The 18746-nt window shown below is 47.7% G+C and overlaps 1 protein-coding gene across 2 annotated transcripts in view; it reads right to left on the bottom strand.

Moving 5' to 3' along the window:
* The window catches only part of LOC142414949 (rho GTPase-activating protein 20-like), a 38601-nt gene that overhangs the window by 4309 nt on the left and 15546 nt on the right, over positions 1–18746 (bottom strand). For both annotated transcript variants that reach the window (XM_075512768.1, XM_075512769.1), the window contains exons 2-14: positions 15960–16042; positions 11158–11328; positions 10405–10554; positions 8773–8814; positions 7933–8017; positions 6951–7028; positions 6142–6208; positions 4556–4744; positions 3923–4098; positions 3231–3392; positions 1947–2056; positions 818–1007; positions 64–181 (exon numbers count right to left, since the gene is read on the bottom strand). In XM_075512768.1, coding sequence (XP_075368883.1) covers positions 64–181; positions 818–1007; positions 1947–2056; positions 3231–3392; positions 3923–4098; positions 4556–4744; positions 6142–6208; positions 6951–7028; positions 7933–8017; positions 8773–8814; positions 10405–10554; positions 11158–11328; positions 15960–16039 — 1618 coding nt within the window. In that variant the 5' untranslated portion in view covers positions 16040–16042. The remainder of the gene's footprint in view (positions 1–63; positions 182–817; positions 1008–1946; positions 2057–3230; positions 3393–3922; positions 4099–4555; positions 4745–6141; positions 6209–6950; positions 7029–7932; positions 8018–8772; positions 8815–10404; positions 10555–11157; positions 11329–15959; positions 16043–18746) is intronic.

The following is an 18746-nucleotide window of genomic DNA, read 5'->3' as shown; positions in this document are numbered from 1 at the left end:
GTGAGGAGTTTACGTATTAAAAGATCTTAAACATTTCTGGAAGATACAGTACCACCAACTTACCCAGAGATTCCTCTGAGTTTTTGGACTTCTTGTTGTCTGGTCTTTGAAACAAGGAAGCAATGTCACCTCCAAAAATCTCTCCTGAGTTTTCAATCAGGAACTGCACTAACAAGGCCACCTGGCAAAGACATGAATTTACAGGGTCAGTTCCATGAGAATATAGCCAGCTATACAGAGCAAGTCAAATCAGTCCCAGAATGTTCCTTTGCCTGTCACAAAGATGTAATTTCCTACAGAACCTTTTGCTCAAGAAGCTGTTAAGAACGTGGCAATGCGTCTATACAAGAATATGAGCAAGAATATGAGCTACGTGAACTGGTACAGTGAGCTGGGTACAGCATGCTCTATGATTTTCCTTACTATTGATAACGCCTCATAAACTAGAAGCAAGCATTCCTCCCCTCTGATGCCCTGTCATGTTCATTGCTTACTTTGTCTCTGCAAGATGGCTTTAGACCCAGCTGAAGTGGCAGTGTCTAACTTCAGCTGCTCCATCTTTCTTGTGCTTGCCTGTCCATATAGGAAGCTCATGTGGTAAAGCAACCACAGCTTTCCTTTCCACCCTGGATAAACTGAGTGGCTAAATTCCCCTACCAGCATGGGCACAATGGCACAGGGGAAAGGACGAAGCCTGGATGCCACTCAGCCAGCACTGTCACTGGTCCTATGCCTTCCTTTAGTCTACAAAATACAGTGCCCATAAAAAGTGGCAAAAGGGGAAGACATGCATGAGGCCAAACCTACGAAAGATTACCTTCTTTGTAGACCTGCTCTCCTCTTCAGGCCCAGTGGGACTTGGTAGCCACAGCATATTGGGTGCTATGCAAAGAGCCAGGTTAAAGGCATTCATCTGATTCACGCCGGAATTCTGCTCAATGTGATGGAGGACTCCAAAGAGGTGTCTGAGTAAGATGAGGTTGGCCTCTGGGAGCTGGTTGACCAGACTATTCAGGGAGTGGGAACAAAGGAAAACAGTGCTGTTCATAAAAATCGCTCTTCAAATATCGGAAGTTGCTTCCCAAAGCTTTTGCTCCCTTCTGCCCTTTTGCAACCAGTTTGAGACATTCACATTTGATGATAAAGTAAGACCGTGTCGCTCCCCTCTACCACCTTATGTGAGAGCCACAACTTTACATCCACATTGCCTACCCACTCTGGTCACAGAGCCTGAGGGACCAAGGGACTTACGTCCAGAACACATGGGTAGAAGTCCATAATGCCTTAACACAATAATCATAGCCCACAGGAGATGCATACAGCTCCAGGCCAGCAGCACATGAGACAATGCCATTGCCTGTGTCCCATGCTGTAGCGACAATGCAGGAAGGAGGCTCAGGCCAAATAGTAAGGTTCAAAAACTGAGCTGAGCCACTGACAAGAAGAGGTTTGATATACTGCATATCCCACACAATGCTGATGGACGATTCTTGCTCAGGGCAGCAGTTTCAAGGCAGTAAAGCCGTTTTCAAGGTCCCAATCACCATCTTGGCAGGACTATTTCTTCTAACGGCCAATATGATGATCAGCTTTATTTTGTGCACATAAGAAAAAAGTTACCATTGTTAAGGATCTAATTCCACTAACATTTGATGTACTCCTGGTGGCTGAATTATCGTGCTTTTTCAGTTTGCTGGTTCTGGTAACTTGAACTGGTCATCAGAAAAGAATTTTCTAATGACATTTTTTTGGGTCAGAAATGTTAACAATGTTCATAAAAGACCATTGAAAGGAAAACGTTCTGACCAGTGACACTGGCAATCAGCAATAGCTCTGCTGTGGCCTGGAGCAGCGCCAGGACTCTCCCAGAAGATGAAGTCTATGCTTAGGGCAATATGCTTCCCCTTCTCCCACCAAAAGAAGCTTTTACAAAGGCTTTTACAAACCTTTTGATAGCTTCAATCTTATGTGCCCGATTTTCCGTGTCCACAGCTTCCATCCACAGTCCGTGCATGTCTGAGGATAGAACACTGTCAGGTATATTTCGGAGAAAATCCTGAATTAAATATATATATGCAGAGCAGTCTGGTCAGTTTTGAATTCCTTGTTTTGGTTTCACGATGCATATAGTCATTGTTTATTCATATTAAGCACAAGATAAAACAAGACACGACACAAATACATTTCTCCTCCCCTCCCCGCTTCCACCAAGCTGTCCTCCTCAGGGCTCTTCCACTGCAGCACTGCAGAACTGGGTTGCAGCTGCTGGCGGCAGGGTGCACGGCCAGCCCTCGTGCCCTGCCCCTTCTCCAGAACAGGACTGATCTCTATTGCAGCAGGCAAAGGACTCATAGCTAAGGCTGTGCATAATTCTGTTTGAAACATTTCTCAGCTATGAGGATTGCTGTTTTATTCTCAGGGGACTATTTAACAACTTACATGTCTTGCATTGGAAAGTGCCTGAATATCCTCCCAGTCAACAGCTTCTTGTATTAGGCCAGCAAAAGCAAGAGACAGGGATGGTTTTTGGTACTTTAGGTGCCTGAATTGTTCTGACCAGATTTAATTGCCAGTGCAAAAGATAGGCTTTTTCTTACTAAAACTTGGGTCTTATCGCAAGCTTCATCCCTCACCCACCGCGACCCCTCTGCTTGCGTTTGGCAGCTGTTTTCCCTCTTGCTTGCTGGCTGGTGAGGGCTTAGGGTCTAGATAGTACAGGCCAGCTCCTCTGAGCATGGCCTCTCTGTCTGGGGGGGGATGCAGAGCAGTTGCACTTAAATGGCAGAGTCCTCCCATGTCTCCCTGCAGTCTCTTCTGTGTGTCCAGAAAGGACTAAGAGCATCTGTGCTGCTGTCACCAAAAGGCTTCATGCCTATGTTAGTGCAGCATCTGAATTGCTGAGTCGAGACTCTGGCATGTTATTTGGCAATGTATAGATACCTCGGCTATCTTAGAGGTAGACATTACTATATTGCCTGCTGGAGGCTGTTTTGTACAGGGAGGTGCAAAATGAAACACTGGCCTGAGGGCCACTGCACATATCTGCATGAGAAAAAGGCACCGCTGGGGCAGGCAGATACCTTTGTGCACGTAGATGGGCCAAGCCATCAGGTGAGAATGTGCCTTGCTGGAAAATGCTTTGTGTTCCCTACCCATAAAGACTCATGTTGCTTCCTTAAAGAAGGAAGGTATGATTAGCTCAGACAGCTGAGTTACTTGGCCAAACATACCGTGATGACAGCTGCAGCCACAAAGACTGACTCTCCGTCCACCTGGACATCATCTCCAGAGTTCAGCTTCTCTTTCAGCTCCTTGCAAGTCTTGGCATTGGCAGAACGTCTGAAAATGCCCCTAGTAGAGGGACCTTCATGGTACAGCAGGAGCAGCATATCCTAAGAGAAAGCCCAGTTGTACTTAAGAGCCTAACACTTTACCCTGTTGTTTGTGTATATTATACCTCACATATTATAACATAATTACTGTAAGACCTAGTCAGTACTGGGAAGAGGACAGACATACAAGAGATTTATCATGATTTAACCGGGGACAAGAGCCTGTCAGCTAAGTTGCAGGTACAGTTCACGTGGGTACACTCATCCGGTGGCAAGTGTGAGCCCAGAGGACTCTTGTAGTGAATGAGGTCTAGGCTATGTAGCATGGCATAGTCCACCGACATTGCCCCTTGTCAGCTTGTGATGACCCGGTTGGAGACGCCCATTGAAACAGGATGGACATCTGCGCACAAAGTGATATGGATTACACAGGAGAGGGATGCTTTCACCCTTGTTACTGGGCTAGATCTGAATCACAGGCAAATGCTGGTCTTCCCCATCCAATCCTCATAAATACCACAAGTGACTTTAAATTCTGGGCTAAACACGTCAAGTTTATGTCAGGACAAACAGCCCAGGCTGCTCCTTACCATGATTGGCTTAGGAAGGATCCCGTCAGGACAGACAGAGGACAGAGACAGGCCGAAGAGCTTCCGTGGGGTGGTAGGAGACTGCGAAGGAGGGCTGCCTGTGGGGGTGCTGGTGCTGCGGCGCAGGGCCCAGTCAATCAAGGACTTCTTCCTCTTGGTGTGTTTCTGCAGTGACTCTGAAAGAAAACGCAGACCTTCGTTACACACCTGTCTGTCCTTCCTACTGGCCAGTGAGTGATCTACAGCGGAGGCAGAGTTCCCAGCATAGCAAGGACTTTCTACCATTGTGTGTTTAATAACTACACTCTTAATGGGGATGGTCAGATAATATACAGCAGGGAAACCACTTGTTCATCTCTCAACCATCAGCAAAACTTTTATTCAATCACTGTTCTTCAGGGAACCTTGCTGTCTGTGCAATGTAAGAATGGCTTGCAACTGAAAGCTAATCAAGGACCGAAAGCTAATTCTGAACATTTGCACAGACAAATTCAGCCCCTCTGCAATCTCTTCCTCTTTGCATACACTCAGGTATGAGAGCGACTCTGGAATACGTGTATGATGCTAGGAAGAGTTTGGCACTGCCAAGGAAGCAGCGAAGTCTCTGCCTGCCTGCACCCCTGCAGCCCCTACCTCTCCTCAGCTGCACTGGACCTTGGAGCCTGGGTTTCAGGACAAACCGACACTGTTTTTCCTTTGGGAGCTGATCAAGGAAGGAAGTCTCTGTCCCATCAGCCAGGAGGGTGTTATTGCTGGTTCCTTGTTGCTGGTCAGCAGAGTCCCGGAGACAGTTCAATGCGATGCTGAAAGGATGCTCGTGCCCTGTTGAGCAAAGAGGCGTGTAAAGAGCAAGCAAAGATGCAGAGCTATGGGAAAACAGCTCCAAATCTGGGCAGGAGGAAGCACCCACATCTAATGGCTCCCACTGCAGCTGGGCCTCTAAGCAATGTTGCGCAAAACCTCCACCTGTGGACTAAAGAGGCCGGGGCACATCTATGCATGTATGATCATCGCTTTACAAATAAGTTCGTCCAGTTAAACCTAGCCAGCCACTCTTCCTTAGCAGCTCTCCAGAACAACATGCAACAAAGCACTATTAACTGGGTTTAAGCCCTTATTAATAGGCTTATGGGCCCCACTGCACTAACAAAATACTGTAAGCATTGCTCTGTGCAGGAGTTAGCTTACTATGACAGTCTAGTAAGTATTGGACGGATACAAACATGTATCCATGCCATGATGACTTGGAAAGCACCAAGAAACACCCCCAAATAAACATGTGCAGTCTAATGAGCCCCAGAATAGTGGTCTCACTACAACAACATGGTCTTTGGAGCAAGATCTCTTTAATAAACCAACATGCATAAACTTCCTTGGAGAGCCTGGGGATATATTTATTGGGTTATCACTGAAAACACAATACAGAGTTAAGGCAGAGATTACTTGTTCGGCATAACTAAGCAGTATGCTATAGGGCAACACAGTCTGAGCAATGGCCGCACCATTGATACCTCTGTCAGAGAAGCAAGCAGCAGTTTAAATGCATCTAACAGCTCTGGTTTAGATGCTGGGTAAATCGGCGTATTTCCTTGCTTCCTCTCTGGCTAGATCTAAGTGGTGGGCTCCTTAGCGCAAGTACACGCTGTCTGTCAGGACTGTCAGCGCTACCTCACTCCCACCTAGCAGTAAGGCCACGAGGGCTGAGTCTGCCCCAGACCACAGGCGCTGCCTGTGAGGAGGGGAAGCCTGCAAAGCTGAGCGGGAGAGGATGACCAGCCTCCAAGCATGTAGCCGTGCAAGCTCATACCAGCAGCCACGGGGATGGGACTGGGCTTTGAGGCATGTCCTACCCTTGCATCACAGATAGAAAGAACTTCTTAGGCCAGCCTAAAAATCTCTTGTTTATTTGGAGCATCTGCTGAAAAGTGTCATGGGCTCCCATCCACAAATGCAGAGATTTGCTTGGAAAAGGGAGGTAAGTATGAAGATCTTCAAAGATGTCACCATGTGTTGATTAAATGTGGATCCTGAGACCATAAAAGCCAAGTGACATCCCACATCAGCTTGATGTCACATCTCACATTGGCAACAGTCCCCCTACAATTGCTTTTTTAAGTGATGAGTGCAGTGTTTCAGATGTTTCTCTGCCACACACACCAGTATCATTTATCACTTGTTCTTGTGGTGCTAGAATTGAGGGAAAACGGGAGAGCTCTTACCAATGAGAGGGTAAGCAGGGTCATCTTTTCCTGAGATCACCCAGAGGTGGTGTTCACTTGTCCTGTCCTGGCGGATGAGGAACAGAAAAGAGAAAAATATGAGGTGAAGCGGGCCAGGATGAGGGTCCACGATGCTGCACTCCACTCAGAAAGCAACAGACAGAGATAACGGCTGAACAAGCCAAGGAGCCAGATGTGCACGGCTATCTCCAGGACAGCCGCACGGCTGGGAGGGACGGCCCTCTGGATCAGTCTGTCTGATACAGAGTGGAAGGGGAAAGGTGCAGAAGAAAAGATGGAGAGCCAGCAGGATGTAAACCCACATGATGGTTTCCCAGACTATTTTAGCAATATGTTCCACAGCCTTCCTTGGTATTAATTAAACTACTGGAACACCGTCAAAGCTACCTGTTAAACACTGTAATGGGAAAGGCTGGACCACGGCAATGGGCAAGGCTCATCTGATAACATCACTGATTTGTTCAGTATTTCATGGCTATTATTAATAATCCTTTGACAAGCTTGGCTCAATCCTAATGCTGGATTGCAAGCATTGAAGTCCTCTGAAATCCAAAGGACTTTATCATACAAGGTTTTAATTTAATGCAGGCATTTAAGCATGTCTGTGTTTCTAATACTTGGCACCCACACAAATAGATTGCTTCATCTTGTAGTCCAGAGAGTATTAATGCCTTACTGGTTAGCTACAGCAAATCTAGACTTCTCCACATCTGCACTGTCCTGTAAACCAGATGTTGCCAGCTTCCTTAGCTAAGGTCTGGCAGACAGACTACGCAACTGCCACTTACGGGAAGTCCAAGCTGTAGAAGGGTCTTCTTCATCACACTCTCTGCAGTTTCCACATTGGACACATTGACTGCCGTAGTCTAGAAAGGAAAACAGAGAAAATATAGGAAGCTAATAAGAAGGCATGAAGTTTGGTTGCAGCTGCTTGCAGCTTTAAAATCTGGGGAAAATGTCACTCATCTTGACTGTCTTTATTAAATGTTCATGGTTAGAAGAGTTGTACTGATTTGAACTACACTGGAATCATTGTTAAGGGTGATGGCTATACATTGTGAAAACTGTTGTCCACTACTTCTTCTATCACAGGTTTATTAACCATCCAAAGATTTTGTCCAGTAGAAATCACAGGAACTGTGTGGTGTCCAGATGCTGTATTTGATCACATCAGTATTTGACTGATAGTAGTGCTACTGTCACTCCAAAGGGTGAACACGGCACAAGGCTAATAAACCACAAGTGTCTGGGGTCGCTCTCTGAGGGAGGAGCCCCCCGGACGTCAGTGTGACCCACCAAGCTTGGCACGAAGCCTAGAAATGTATGCTATTCATATGAAGAGACTGGGACACATCCCAGTAAATTAATTCTGGAGAACACACCAGTGACTCTTTCATCATCAATATCCTCAACTTACTGCACTGGAAATAGGAATGACTGGGCACTCAACCACAAACCGTCACCAATTATGAAGTGAAGCAGAAGGAAAAGAGGAAAGAAGCCAGAGGCCAAGAATAATCTTAAGAATTAACTGTTCTTTGGTAAGGGTCTGGCTACCTCCCGATTTCCCAAACCAAAACTCTCTGAGTCAGCTTCCAGTGGGAAGGATGCAGCTGCCCAGATGCACACCCTCTAAAACTTTTTCAGGTGGGACTTGAATTTTAACCAGGGATAGCAGCAGCAGCAGCACCACAGCCCTGCCTTCCCGCCCCTACCCCATAGACCTCCATGTAGTGCTGGTCTGATGAGCAGGTTCTTAGCTTTACTTACAGAAGAACAGTTGTCAGCATCCAGCACAAAGATCTGAAGGGTTAGATTCTTCAGATATTCATTCTGTTTTACCTCATTGATATGCCTAAAAGTCAAAGAAAAGGGGAGGGAATATAATTTCCCAACCAAACTTGAGAAGGACCCTAAGATTTGGATCCAAGAGATCAAAAGGACCTGCTCCTTGGCACTATAATAAATACAGATTAATTATGACAGTAACAATAACATGCAATGTTCATAGTGTGGTCACATGCTCCTACTGGCTTCTTTATCTTTCTTTGAGGCCCCAGACTAGCAAAACCCCACATGGCAGTACTTTAATGCAGATAGATGTGTCTAGCATAACACCTTCCAGCATCCTTGGGATCATTACTGCTCTCCACAAATCAAGAGACTTCTTCCCCTCTCTGTACCTATACAAACACTTCTGCCTGGATGTTAGTGGAAACAACATGTAAAAATATAACATGAAAAAGAAATAACCGTAGCCTCTAGATGCCACAAAATACAAACTTTAGTTTGAATCAAAAAACATCTGAAGAGTCAGTAACACTTGTGACATTTCCATAGTGATTAGCAAAGCCAACCTCCAGCTCCAAAGAAAAAAGGTGCTCCAACAATGTTATCTTCTAGTGGATTTCATCTTTCCTGCACTGTCAACACCAATTTTGCTTTCACCCAGGGGCTTCTACATTCAGGTTTCAAAGGTGGATTTTTCAAACAGTAGCTAGACACCTAACGTGCTGAAAATCAGAGGGCAATTTGACACCTAGCATGACAAATTTCTCTGAGGACTGTAGAGGAACCACCCAGGAGGAGGATGAAAGGAGGGTCACTTACCACAGTAATGCTGACAGCCATCGTTCCTTCACGTCGGCTGAGCTGAAGATAAAAAGGGAGGCAGATCATCAAACAAGTGCTGAGTGGGTAGCAGCCTTTGGAAATTCTACCCAGTTTCATTTATATATAGCTGTAAGTCAAAGTTCCTTCCTGCAAAGCCCTGGAACAAAAGCACAGTCCTTTCCTGCTTCTGTCCTATTTTAACAAATAACAAAAATAATAATAACAAAAAAACCCCAGCAACAAACTGGACTACATGTCCTACCCAGGCTGGCAAGTGTTCAGATAAGGGACAAATATCTTTCTGTGATGTTGGAGTTAACTCATCTTGTGGGCCCTTATTATTTTTGCAGTGACCTTTAATTGCTATTTTCTTTCTCCTATTATTTCCTTCCCAGTGTCTGCTGTTCCTAGAAGCTTCTGCTGCCAACACAGGTTACCCAGGTCTCAGTGACGTGAAGGAAATGGAACTGCTGTTGAGTTTGGACTAAGACACAAAGGGCAGCTTGCATGTCAGAGCATGAGTCCTAAGGCCAGGAATGCATCACCCGGGAGAGACCATCGTGACCCTTGGAAACAATGAGACAGCATGTATGAAACCATGGTATGGTTCCCATTTCTTTTTCCACCAAGGCAGCTGCCCCACAGAAGGAAAAGCATCAGGCTAGATCAGCCCTTCCTAGCTGTGCCAGCAGAGCCCCTGAGGACAGAGCGACCCTTGAAGACTGCTGACCTCCCTGCTTTGCAAAAGAGAGCGTGAAGCAGAGATGCCTGAGCCAGCAGTGACCTGAGCTCCCTGCGGATATACCAGCTCTAGATTCAATTTAGCCAGGCTAGACTGAGCTCCAGGTAATAAAAAGCTCACCTGCTTTTTGCTGAGCCTTATTGGCTCCAGCACAACATTGGGACAGCCTTTGAGATGGCATTTGGACATGAATAGGCTACTCTCTAGCCTGCTCCATGCGCCCCTACATTTCTATTTTTGGGGTTAGCAAGGGCTAAGCAAGCTCTGGACCACGCTGCTTGTGCAGACCCATCTTGAAGAACCTTTCCCTCTTTATAGGCTGTTGCTGTAGGCTTGGGACACCTCGCAGACAACTGCAGGAGGAAGGTTTGCCCAGGAGCTGCCCGTGCCACACTAGGGGTGGATAAAGGATTTAATCCTGGCACAAGGCCATCTGGCATTTTTCATTAACATAACTAACCTGTCCTTCATAATGAAAAATTCTCAAACTAGGGCTAATCTCCTACAGAAATGGCTGCTGGCAGGTGCTGAAACAACATGCGTGTAAGTTACATGATGGCACAAGCTGGTTTGCTATGGCAGATTTGGTTGTGATGTTCCAGGATGCTCTGCAGCAGGGTTAGCCCTTGCTATAACAACACTTGCACAGGCTGGTCCTCTAAAAGGCTCTCAGGGACCAACCTGCAGATATCTTTCTAAGATGACTGTCTCCCAACATCTAAGTTTTCACCACACTGCCTAATGTGAGTGGAAGTCCTCTACTCAGTGAGGAGAAGGGTTGTAGTAGAGTTCAGGGTCCTATAGCCTCAGTCATTGTTTCGCTTGACATATGGGAGACCTGGGCAGCTGCCAGGCTGCAGAGGGAGGTCTGGTGTCTGATGGGATACCTGAAGGTGACAACGTAGTTGGTGGTAGGCCAGCCGATGACGAATGAATTCTCGGGACCCATCTTTTTCTCTGTCACTTCGCTGAGACAGGTGCCGGTCCACACTTCACTCAGATGCACCTGCTTTTTCAGCTTGAGGCTGGAGGAGGATCTGCAATTCAAATTATGGATTTCTTAGGCCAGATCCTAACATCTAGACCTCCAGAGTCTGGTCATGCCACCTTCCAGTCATGCAGATGCAGTGACAGCAACAAGCCCCCCAAAACGAAATGTCTGGGCATGTGGAGGCACTGCAAGAAAGTTTTGCAAGTGGATTTTGGGGTTGGTGGCTGCAGCGGGACAGCTGTGGCTTAGGGCAATGTGATTCACTAGAGCCACATGCAGGTAGATGGTAATTTAGGCTAATTACTGTCTATGCTAGTAACTGAAGCCACGTAAGCTCTTAATTTATGTATGGCAGAAGTAGCCAGACCAGGAGACAGTTTTCTGTCCTTACTGCCTCTTGCCCTCATGCTATTTCTTCACGAAGCCACATAAGGGAAAGGGCAAAACCAATTAGACAACCTTTTCCTTCAGGAAAATGGAGTGAAACATTAATACCAAGAATTTCTGGAGGTGAAAGGGTGAGGTGATGCCACATTTTAGATCCACGTTTGTAAAGAAGAGTTGTTTTGATGCCTGCTCCACAAATAGCTCAGAGCCTGGCTTCAATAGCACATACTGGGGAGAAGGAGTGAGTGTGAATTCCTCTTACTTGGACTTGGCGATGACCAGCACATCACTGAACAAGATCAAATGTCTTTCCTGGGTCTGCAGGCCCACGGTTAGCTGTACTCTCTCGTCCAGGACGAAGGTGGAGCCTGGGCTGCTGAACACCCCACTTCGCAGCCCATTGTCTGAATGGGAAGAGGAAAGGGTAGTTTCCCTGGAGAAGGAAAAAAAATCATATGACTTTGTCAGCAGCTTTCCTCACAAGGGTTTGTGATTGGAATCTTTAGGTGACTCTTTTGGAACAGCTCGATAGCCCCGTGCTTCTCCCAGCACTGCCCCTATTGCTCTCAATTATGAACGGCATTTGCCTGCCTCTGCCCAATTAATTTTACCAGCCTCAGACAGATGGAAAACTGCCTAAATGCCTACACCAAAACTGGGGAGGTTAACCTGCTGAAATATTAATTTTTGAGTCATTTCGCACTCAGGTAAAACGCTTATGTCCTGCATGTGCGTGTGAGCTATGACTCAAAAAGAACACGGAAGCCCCATGGCAGTCCCTGGCTCACGGCACTGCTCAACCTGCCATGGGGAGGGACTGCCGTTTCTGCCCAGGTTTTCCATCTGTACTGAACTGCTTGTCAATGCAAGGGCTGCAGCACAAAAAAAAATGAACTGCACGTACTCATCTAATTCCAGCCATCTGATTCTGGTTTGCCTGGCTGCAATCCAGCATCTTCTTTCTACTGAGATTGATACAGGTGCTGACCATTTCCAAAAAACCCTGATGGTTTTTGCGTGTTGACTGCCGTCAACAAGCCATCGTCGGGATTGGACCGGATCCTTTCTCCACGCTCTCCCCAGCTGGAAGAGCTCCACCAAGTGCTCATCTCCCCACTTGCCTCTCAGCACCCTCCCAGAGCAACTTCTCAGCGCTGCTCCTGGCTCTCGTCAGCAGTGCTGGCAGTACAACAGGTCCCACAGTCATTTCCTGGGTCTGCCCTTGCTCTGCAGGTGGGATTGCGCTGAACGAACAAGCAATCTTCGCTCTTTGCTGAGAAAAGCTCTTTGCTGAGCCTTGTTCAGAGACTGTGTTTGTGTGCCCAATCCCGACCGAATTAGCTAACCTCTGAGACATGGCCTTAGATTTATGTAGATAGAAAAACCACAGAAATCCTCCTGTCTGTACACATAGAAAAAACCGTGTACCTTGCCTGCAGGCAAGGACGCATGTGGAAGAGGTACTTACCTTCCCTCCACCCCTCAGCAATACTACTCTAGTCTGAGGGCAGTCTCTACACAAACAAATGAAAAAACACATGAGCTTTAAGGGTGGTATTTTTGACATTGTTAGTCTAACTCAGTTTCCACTGGCCTCATAACTGGGCCCCTTTGCTTTCATGGGAGTGAGGTTACAGCTAGCCATTAGCTGCTTTTTTAAAATCGTCCCCCAGCCACAGGAACACCCACACTCCTGCAAGCAGAAATTCCCTCTTCCCTCCTCACCGCTCTACAGCCACCAACAAGTGAATTCTTGGCTTATGCATCTGTTGCCTCTGCAAGTGAGAAGCTAAATCACCTTTAAACTTGGTATTTAAAGCCTTCCACGTGCGTCAATTGAGCAGTGGGAGCCACACCATCACACAAGCTCAGCAGTGGATTTCCTAAAGCTGGAGGAGTTACACAGCTTTGTAAACACAACAGCAGGATAGCAAAAAAATCTCACCAATACTCTGGTGGCCTAAGCAAAGATGGCATTGTACCAGCTCCCTCCATAGCAATCCGTCACGAGAAACGTTTAAAGCTTCCCTCCCTCACGAGGATGTTCTCCAGCCAAATAAAGTCAAGAATTTGTTTCTCTTCCTTACTTTTTTTTAGTGCAATTTAGAAGCGGGGGGGGGGGATGACAAAGAAGCCAGTAACTCGGTCAGAAGACAACCAAATGAAAATCAGTCCTGCCCTTTTAAACGATCCTACGAGACTGACCCCACACACTTGTTTCAGAAAAGCAGGATGCACTATGCATCAGCTACCTATGGTGTGATATAAAAGGGGTGTTCTTCAGGAGGGCTGGTACGGACCCAAGTGTCAATCAGTTCAGCTTTATCATCTCTTTCTTACAAAGAAAAAAAAATCAAACTAAACAAATCACTCAGGAAATGTTATTTATAAGACTGCTATCAGAGCAAGGCAGAAAGGAGCGTGGCATCCCCTTATCTGTGTCTAGTAGTTCTGTGGTGCTGCAGGAGGAAGCGGGGACGACACTGAAGAGTGCTCAGCTCCCACTGCAGGGCCGAGGAGCTCGGCTCACGGCTAGCACTTGGTGTTTCAGCAGAAGATTTGCGCATCTGGCACGTTGGTACCTGACTCTATCTGCTGACACTCCTGGTGCTTTATACCTGCAGGAGCAAAGCGTCAGCAGAGCACTGGAGGCTCTGGAGTCGCAGGCAAGAGGGAGCTTTTCACGCCAAGGTCACCACTAACCTATCCACCCAAGCTGGTAGTAAGGGAAAGCTGCTGTCATCTGACGGGGACGTGACTGTCCCGGAGGACAGCCGGGTCTGGTGGCTCTCCCACCAAACGGCCTGAGCTGATGCCACCCTACACAGAGCTGGGACATGGGCATGGACAGACTTCGCAGCGCTCCCTCCACCCCAGACAGCTCCCAGCCCCCTCACGTGCCCCAATGAATCTGCATCTGAAACACGGCCAAAGCTCAGGGCCAGCCCTCCTGCCGGTGGTCCAGCAGACAGAGCAGGGGCCAGAGAGGTCTCGGGTGGCGAGTCCCCAGGGGTGGCCGGGCAGGGACATGCTGGGGGGGAACACCAGGGTGCTCCTCGGGACGATGCCGCCGCAGTCCCGGTGCACGAGGCGGCGAATGCCACACCAGCCTCTGTCCTGCGTCCCGCTGCACCTTCCCGGTGCACCTCGTCCCTCCTCCGCCCGCCCTGCCCGCTCCCGCGACAGGACCTGCGGTCAGCGCAGCACCTGCGGTCAGCGCAGCGCTGCTGCCGGGCCTTCCCCTGCCTGCAACAGCTCTGCCCAGTCCTGCTCGGCCGGGGACAGCTTACGGCCTCCTTCCTGTTAATTAAACTAAACCAAACCGCAGCCCCTCACCGCAGTCAGAGCGGAGGGGATGGGGACGACTGTGCTCTCGCCCGAACCAGTGGGCCTTTGCAGAACACGGGCAGGCCCACACGGGGCCTCTCTGCGCCCCAGTCCTCTGACACCTCCCAGTTGTGCTCCCCACCCACAGCCACACGCTGCCGGGAGAGGAGTCCCCACGTACTGGTCTGCACTGGGCAGCTTCTCTCCCGCGGCTGCTTCTGTCTGTCCTTCCTGTGGCATCAGCTCTTTCTTTTCTTAGGGCATTTCTGTTTCTGCTTCTCATACCACTGCCTGTGACGGGCGAGAGGGTAGACTAAACAGCAACGAATCCATCAGCCAAACACTCACTGACTGTTCAGCCAGAACCACACGAGGAAGCTTGTCTCACTTGCAGTCCAGCAAGAGGGGGGAGGACAGAGCTCCTTCTGCTGTGTGCAAGCATGGGGGACATATATATACACATATATATCTATCAAAAAAACCACACACACATATATATGTATACATATGTACACACGAATATATATATTTAAGGAAAACCTCTTATTCCTTCAGGAGGTGTGGCCGCCCAGCGTCAGGACAGCGTGTGCGTGATGATGAGTGGCCTGGTCACTGCATCTCAGGAAAAGAGTCCCCTGGACTTGGTGTCTGTGAGCTGGGGCTCGTTGCTCCCGCCTGGCAGGAGCACGCTGGCCTCCCTGCACTGGCTACGCTAGCGGGCAAAAGGGAGGCAGCGTGGGCTTCCATCCGGAAGTGAATTTTGGGAAAAAACTCCAGGCTGACAACTCAGGAAAGCAGGTCCTCTCCTCACCTAGAGACCGAGCGTGACACAGCACAGGGTCACAATATGCCCCACGCAAGCTCTGAACAGGCCCATGCCTTCAAGCCTGCTAAGTCAATTGGCAGACGGGGGTCAGGGCGCATGGCAAAGCCAGGAGAGCTGTCAGGAAGAGATGGAAGCTCTGCTACTCAGTCCAGCTTGGACTGTATAGAGCATTTCATGCCCTGGTGGCAGGGAGCGGCTCTGCGAGGGATGGAGGAAGGGCACTCTACCAGCCAGTCCCAGCTCCGCTCTCTGGACCTCGCCGGTGATGTCTGCACTGCCAGCACTGCGAATGCCCCTCTGAGCCGAATGACACAAGCGTCAGGGCTCGTTGATCCCAGCCAGGTCAACAGGGAAACCACACTACAGAAACTTACGCCCTGTTTCTCGTACCTGATTTTACTTGCGTGTCTCTGCACTGTGCAATATTGTCCAGGTGTATTTATACTTGGATATAACAGGCATCAAATATCCAGACCTAATATTATCTGCACTGAAAATAACCAGCTAGCCTTGCGTGGGGGGTTGACCTGAGCTGGCTGCCAGACCCCCACCAGCCATTCTCTCACACCCTCCCAACAGGACAGGCGGAGAAAATAAGATGGGAAAAAAGAGGAATTTGTGCACTACTTCCCATCGGCGGGCAGATGTCCAGCCTCTGCCTGGGAAGCAGGGCCTCAGCACGCGTAGCGGTTACTTGGGAAGACAAACGCCATAACGTGAATGTCCCCCCATCCTCCTCCTTTCCCTCAGCTTTTACTGCTGAGCACGATGCCATTCCAGTAAAAAAGAAACTCTTCCCTATCTGTCCACAAATTGCCCTTGACAACGTTAAATGAGTTTGAAAACCAGTTTGATTTCAGTCTGTACAGGCAGAAAGGTGAAAAAAGGAGTCAGAAAGGTATTTCCTCTACCTGGAATGGTACTTTGACTTGCCGAGAGCTTTAGTAATGGCAGAAGGGGTAGATCGTCTTCTTTGGACTATGGGCTTCATCTTCTGCAAGACAAAAAGACATTCCAGTTAGCCTGGCCACCTTCGAAGCAGATCTGCTCATTGCACTCTACAAGTTCTCTTTTAATCCAGTTAACACTCATGAAATCTCAGCACTGAGAGCCATGATCTGTGCTTTCAGACACCTCCCTCCCCTTCCTTGTTATTAAAACGCTTGTCAACTCTCACATTTATGTGGGACACTTAAAACTTTCCTAACTTGAAATGCTTCCAGCTTTCACAGCCCAAATTCAAAGTAATGACATGAAATTAAGCAGAGAAAAAAACCACAGGCTGAAGGTCAGGAAAAACTTCCTAACACTCATGCCATGGAATAGTTTGTTAAGGAAAGGTATAGAAATCCAATTTAAAACTGGACTGGACAAAGCTATGAACAGCATGTAATACTGTAGGGAGCCATATTTTATGGGCTGAAGGAATGGATGAGGTTACTTAGTAGATTTTTCTCTATCTTCATTCTCCATGATTTACAGATTCAGCAGATAGACTGTTGTTAGGCCCCTCTCCAGACAGCGTAACCTCAAGACACTTGTATCTTTTTTAACAGCCCCAGCCACCGAGTCTTGTATGACACAGAAATGAGGTGACTGTAATGGTGAGACTTGTGAGTTAGACATGATAACCATCCAAGTCAACATATACGCACGAAGGTCACAGGTCTCCTTTTAGTTGCTAAATGAATTTTGTGCTGGAGAAAGACGACAGATTTTAGCCTGGGAGAGAAATCTTTACATCAGTGGCTCTTGCTTAGTAAGCATGGGAAAATCTGTCCCACGGCTCATTTCTAATTTCAGCATTTGCCTGTATTAGAGCCTTAAGGACCAGAAGTTCAGAGTGTGACGAGAATTACTGATCTTTTTACTTCTGAATGTATCAAAACATGGGATATCCTAAGAACAAGAGAAACCAGGATTGCTGGTTGAGGAGAGGTCTTATGGGGAAAGCATGTTCCTTTTATTAACCGTATACTTTTCAAACTCTGTGCTGAATGCAGAAATATCCATTGCATGTGAGCTCATTAGTCCCATCTCTGAGTACACGACCCCGTTACAGCTCAGTACCTTATAACCACATTAACATGACATTCTTATGATGTTAGAGGAGGGTATTGTCCTCATTTCACTGACGGAAAGGCCAAGAACGAAGTGATTACAGTGAATTTGGGAGCCTGGTGTTCACACATTGAACCCGATTTTTCTGAGCAGACAGAAAGGTCGGCTGAGGGGGCTGGTTTGAAGCACTGTTCCTGCTCGCTCTCGCTGGAGCTACAGGGGCTCAGCATGGCTATACGTCTGTCCCCAGGGATTTAAGTGAGGAATCCCAAAAACTGAGAACAGGGCATTAGCGACCACTTCAAAAGTTGGTGGAAGTGATTTACCAGACTTCAGAAAGGAAATCTGTGGCAGAGGCCGGTGCGGAGTCCAGCTGCCAGGGAAGGCGCACTCCTCGTGTCCCATTCGTTTATAATACACCTTTTGAATTCTGCGACAAAAGACCGGGGAATTCTACAGGCATGAGCTTTCTACAACACAGAATCCCGATTCGTTGCCTGATCAGGTCCATCAGGGCCCTCCAGAGCACAGAGAACCTCGTGGAAAAGAGCGTATGATCCCGTAACTCAAAGGTGGAGTGGGACTGCAAGCGCAATTTAATAGACCAATTTCCTAACATGAATACTCAGCTTTGCAACATCAGTAGTGCTCCCTAAGTAGATTCTTAGAAAATCTTAGATCTTAGATAATCTTAGATTCTTCTGTGTATGTGTATATATGTAGACAGTGAGAGATGGATGGCAATTTCTCCCTCATTCCCTGACGTGACCTTGCCAAGCAAAGATGTGTCTTCGGAAGTTTCACAGAGAGAACTAAATAAAAATAACATCAGCTCAAAAAAGTTTGTTTTAAAAAAAAGCGAGTCCCGACTAAAACGGAACATCTGGCTTTCAGAGGTGCCTTAATAGGATAAAATGTTCCTACAAAACATAGCACAGTAAAGCATCAGTCATGCAACATCTTAGGGTAGGAAGAAAGGACGGGTGTGGTTGCCCGGTGGAAAACCCCGGCAGGCTGTCAGCTGCAAAGGTCACTCGAATAAATACAGCAGGCATGCAGGGAGATCGGATGCATCTTTGTGCCAGGGGCCTTGTAGTGACATCTTGAATGGCATTGTAAAGAAAACCTTGCACGTGATAGTATCTTCTGTGGCGAAGCATCCTACGGCACATAATAACCTTACTGTAGGTAAAGCAATCATTTTGGCCACCCTAAAACTGGTCTCCTCTGTGGTACAACGTGGTAAGGAGCACCAATGGCATACATGAGGTGAGTGTAGCGTAGGAGGACATTTTACTCAGAATAAATTTCAGGGGAGATATCAGAGAGTCAAGTACTGGTGGACTGCTTCTCCTGACCATGAGGAATGGCTTCAGGTTGTATCGGAGGGTGGCAGCAACGCCTCCCAAGAAGCCTCGTCTTTGCCCACTCACTGCACTTCTCCAGAGGGGTCTGAGGACCTGTTCACTAGCACCACTTCCAGCAGGCACTGGACTCCCCATGGAAGTCTCACAAAGACAGAACTTTGGGTTTCCAGTGAAATGCTGTGAATGCAGGACACAAGGTATTCCCCATACTTGCCATCTCCAAATAAAACGCTGAGATCATCAGTTGCCCAGAGGTCCAGTTGCCTGATT

This window comes from Mycteria americana, chromosome 10, assembly GCF_035582795.1.
Source record: "Mycteria americana isolate JAX WOST 10 ecotype Jacksonville Zoo and Gardens chromosome 10, USCA_MyAme_1.0, whole genome shotgun sequence".
Lineage (NCBI taxonomy): Eukaryota > Metazoa > Chordata > Aves > Ciconiiformes > Ciconiidae > Mycteria > Mycteria americana.
Note: the sequence above shows the minus strand (reverse complement) of the source record. Positions and strands in the feature narration are given on the sequence as shown.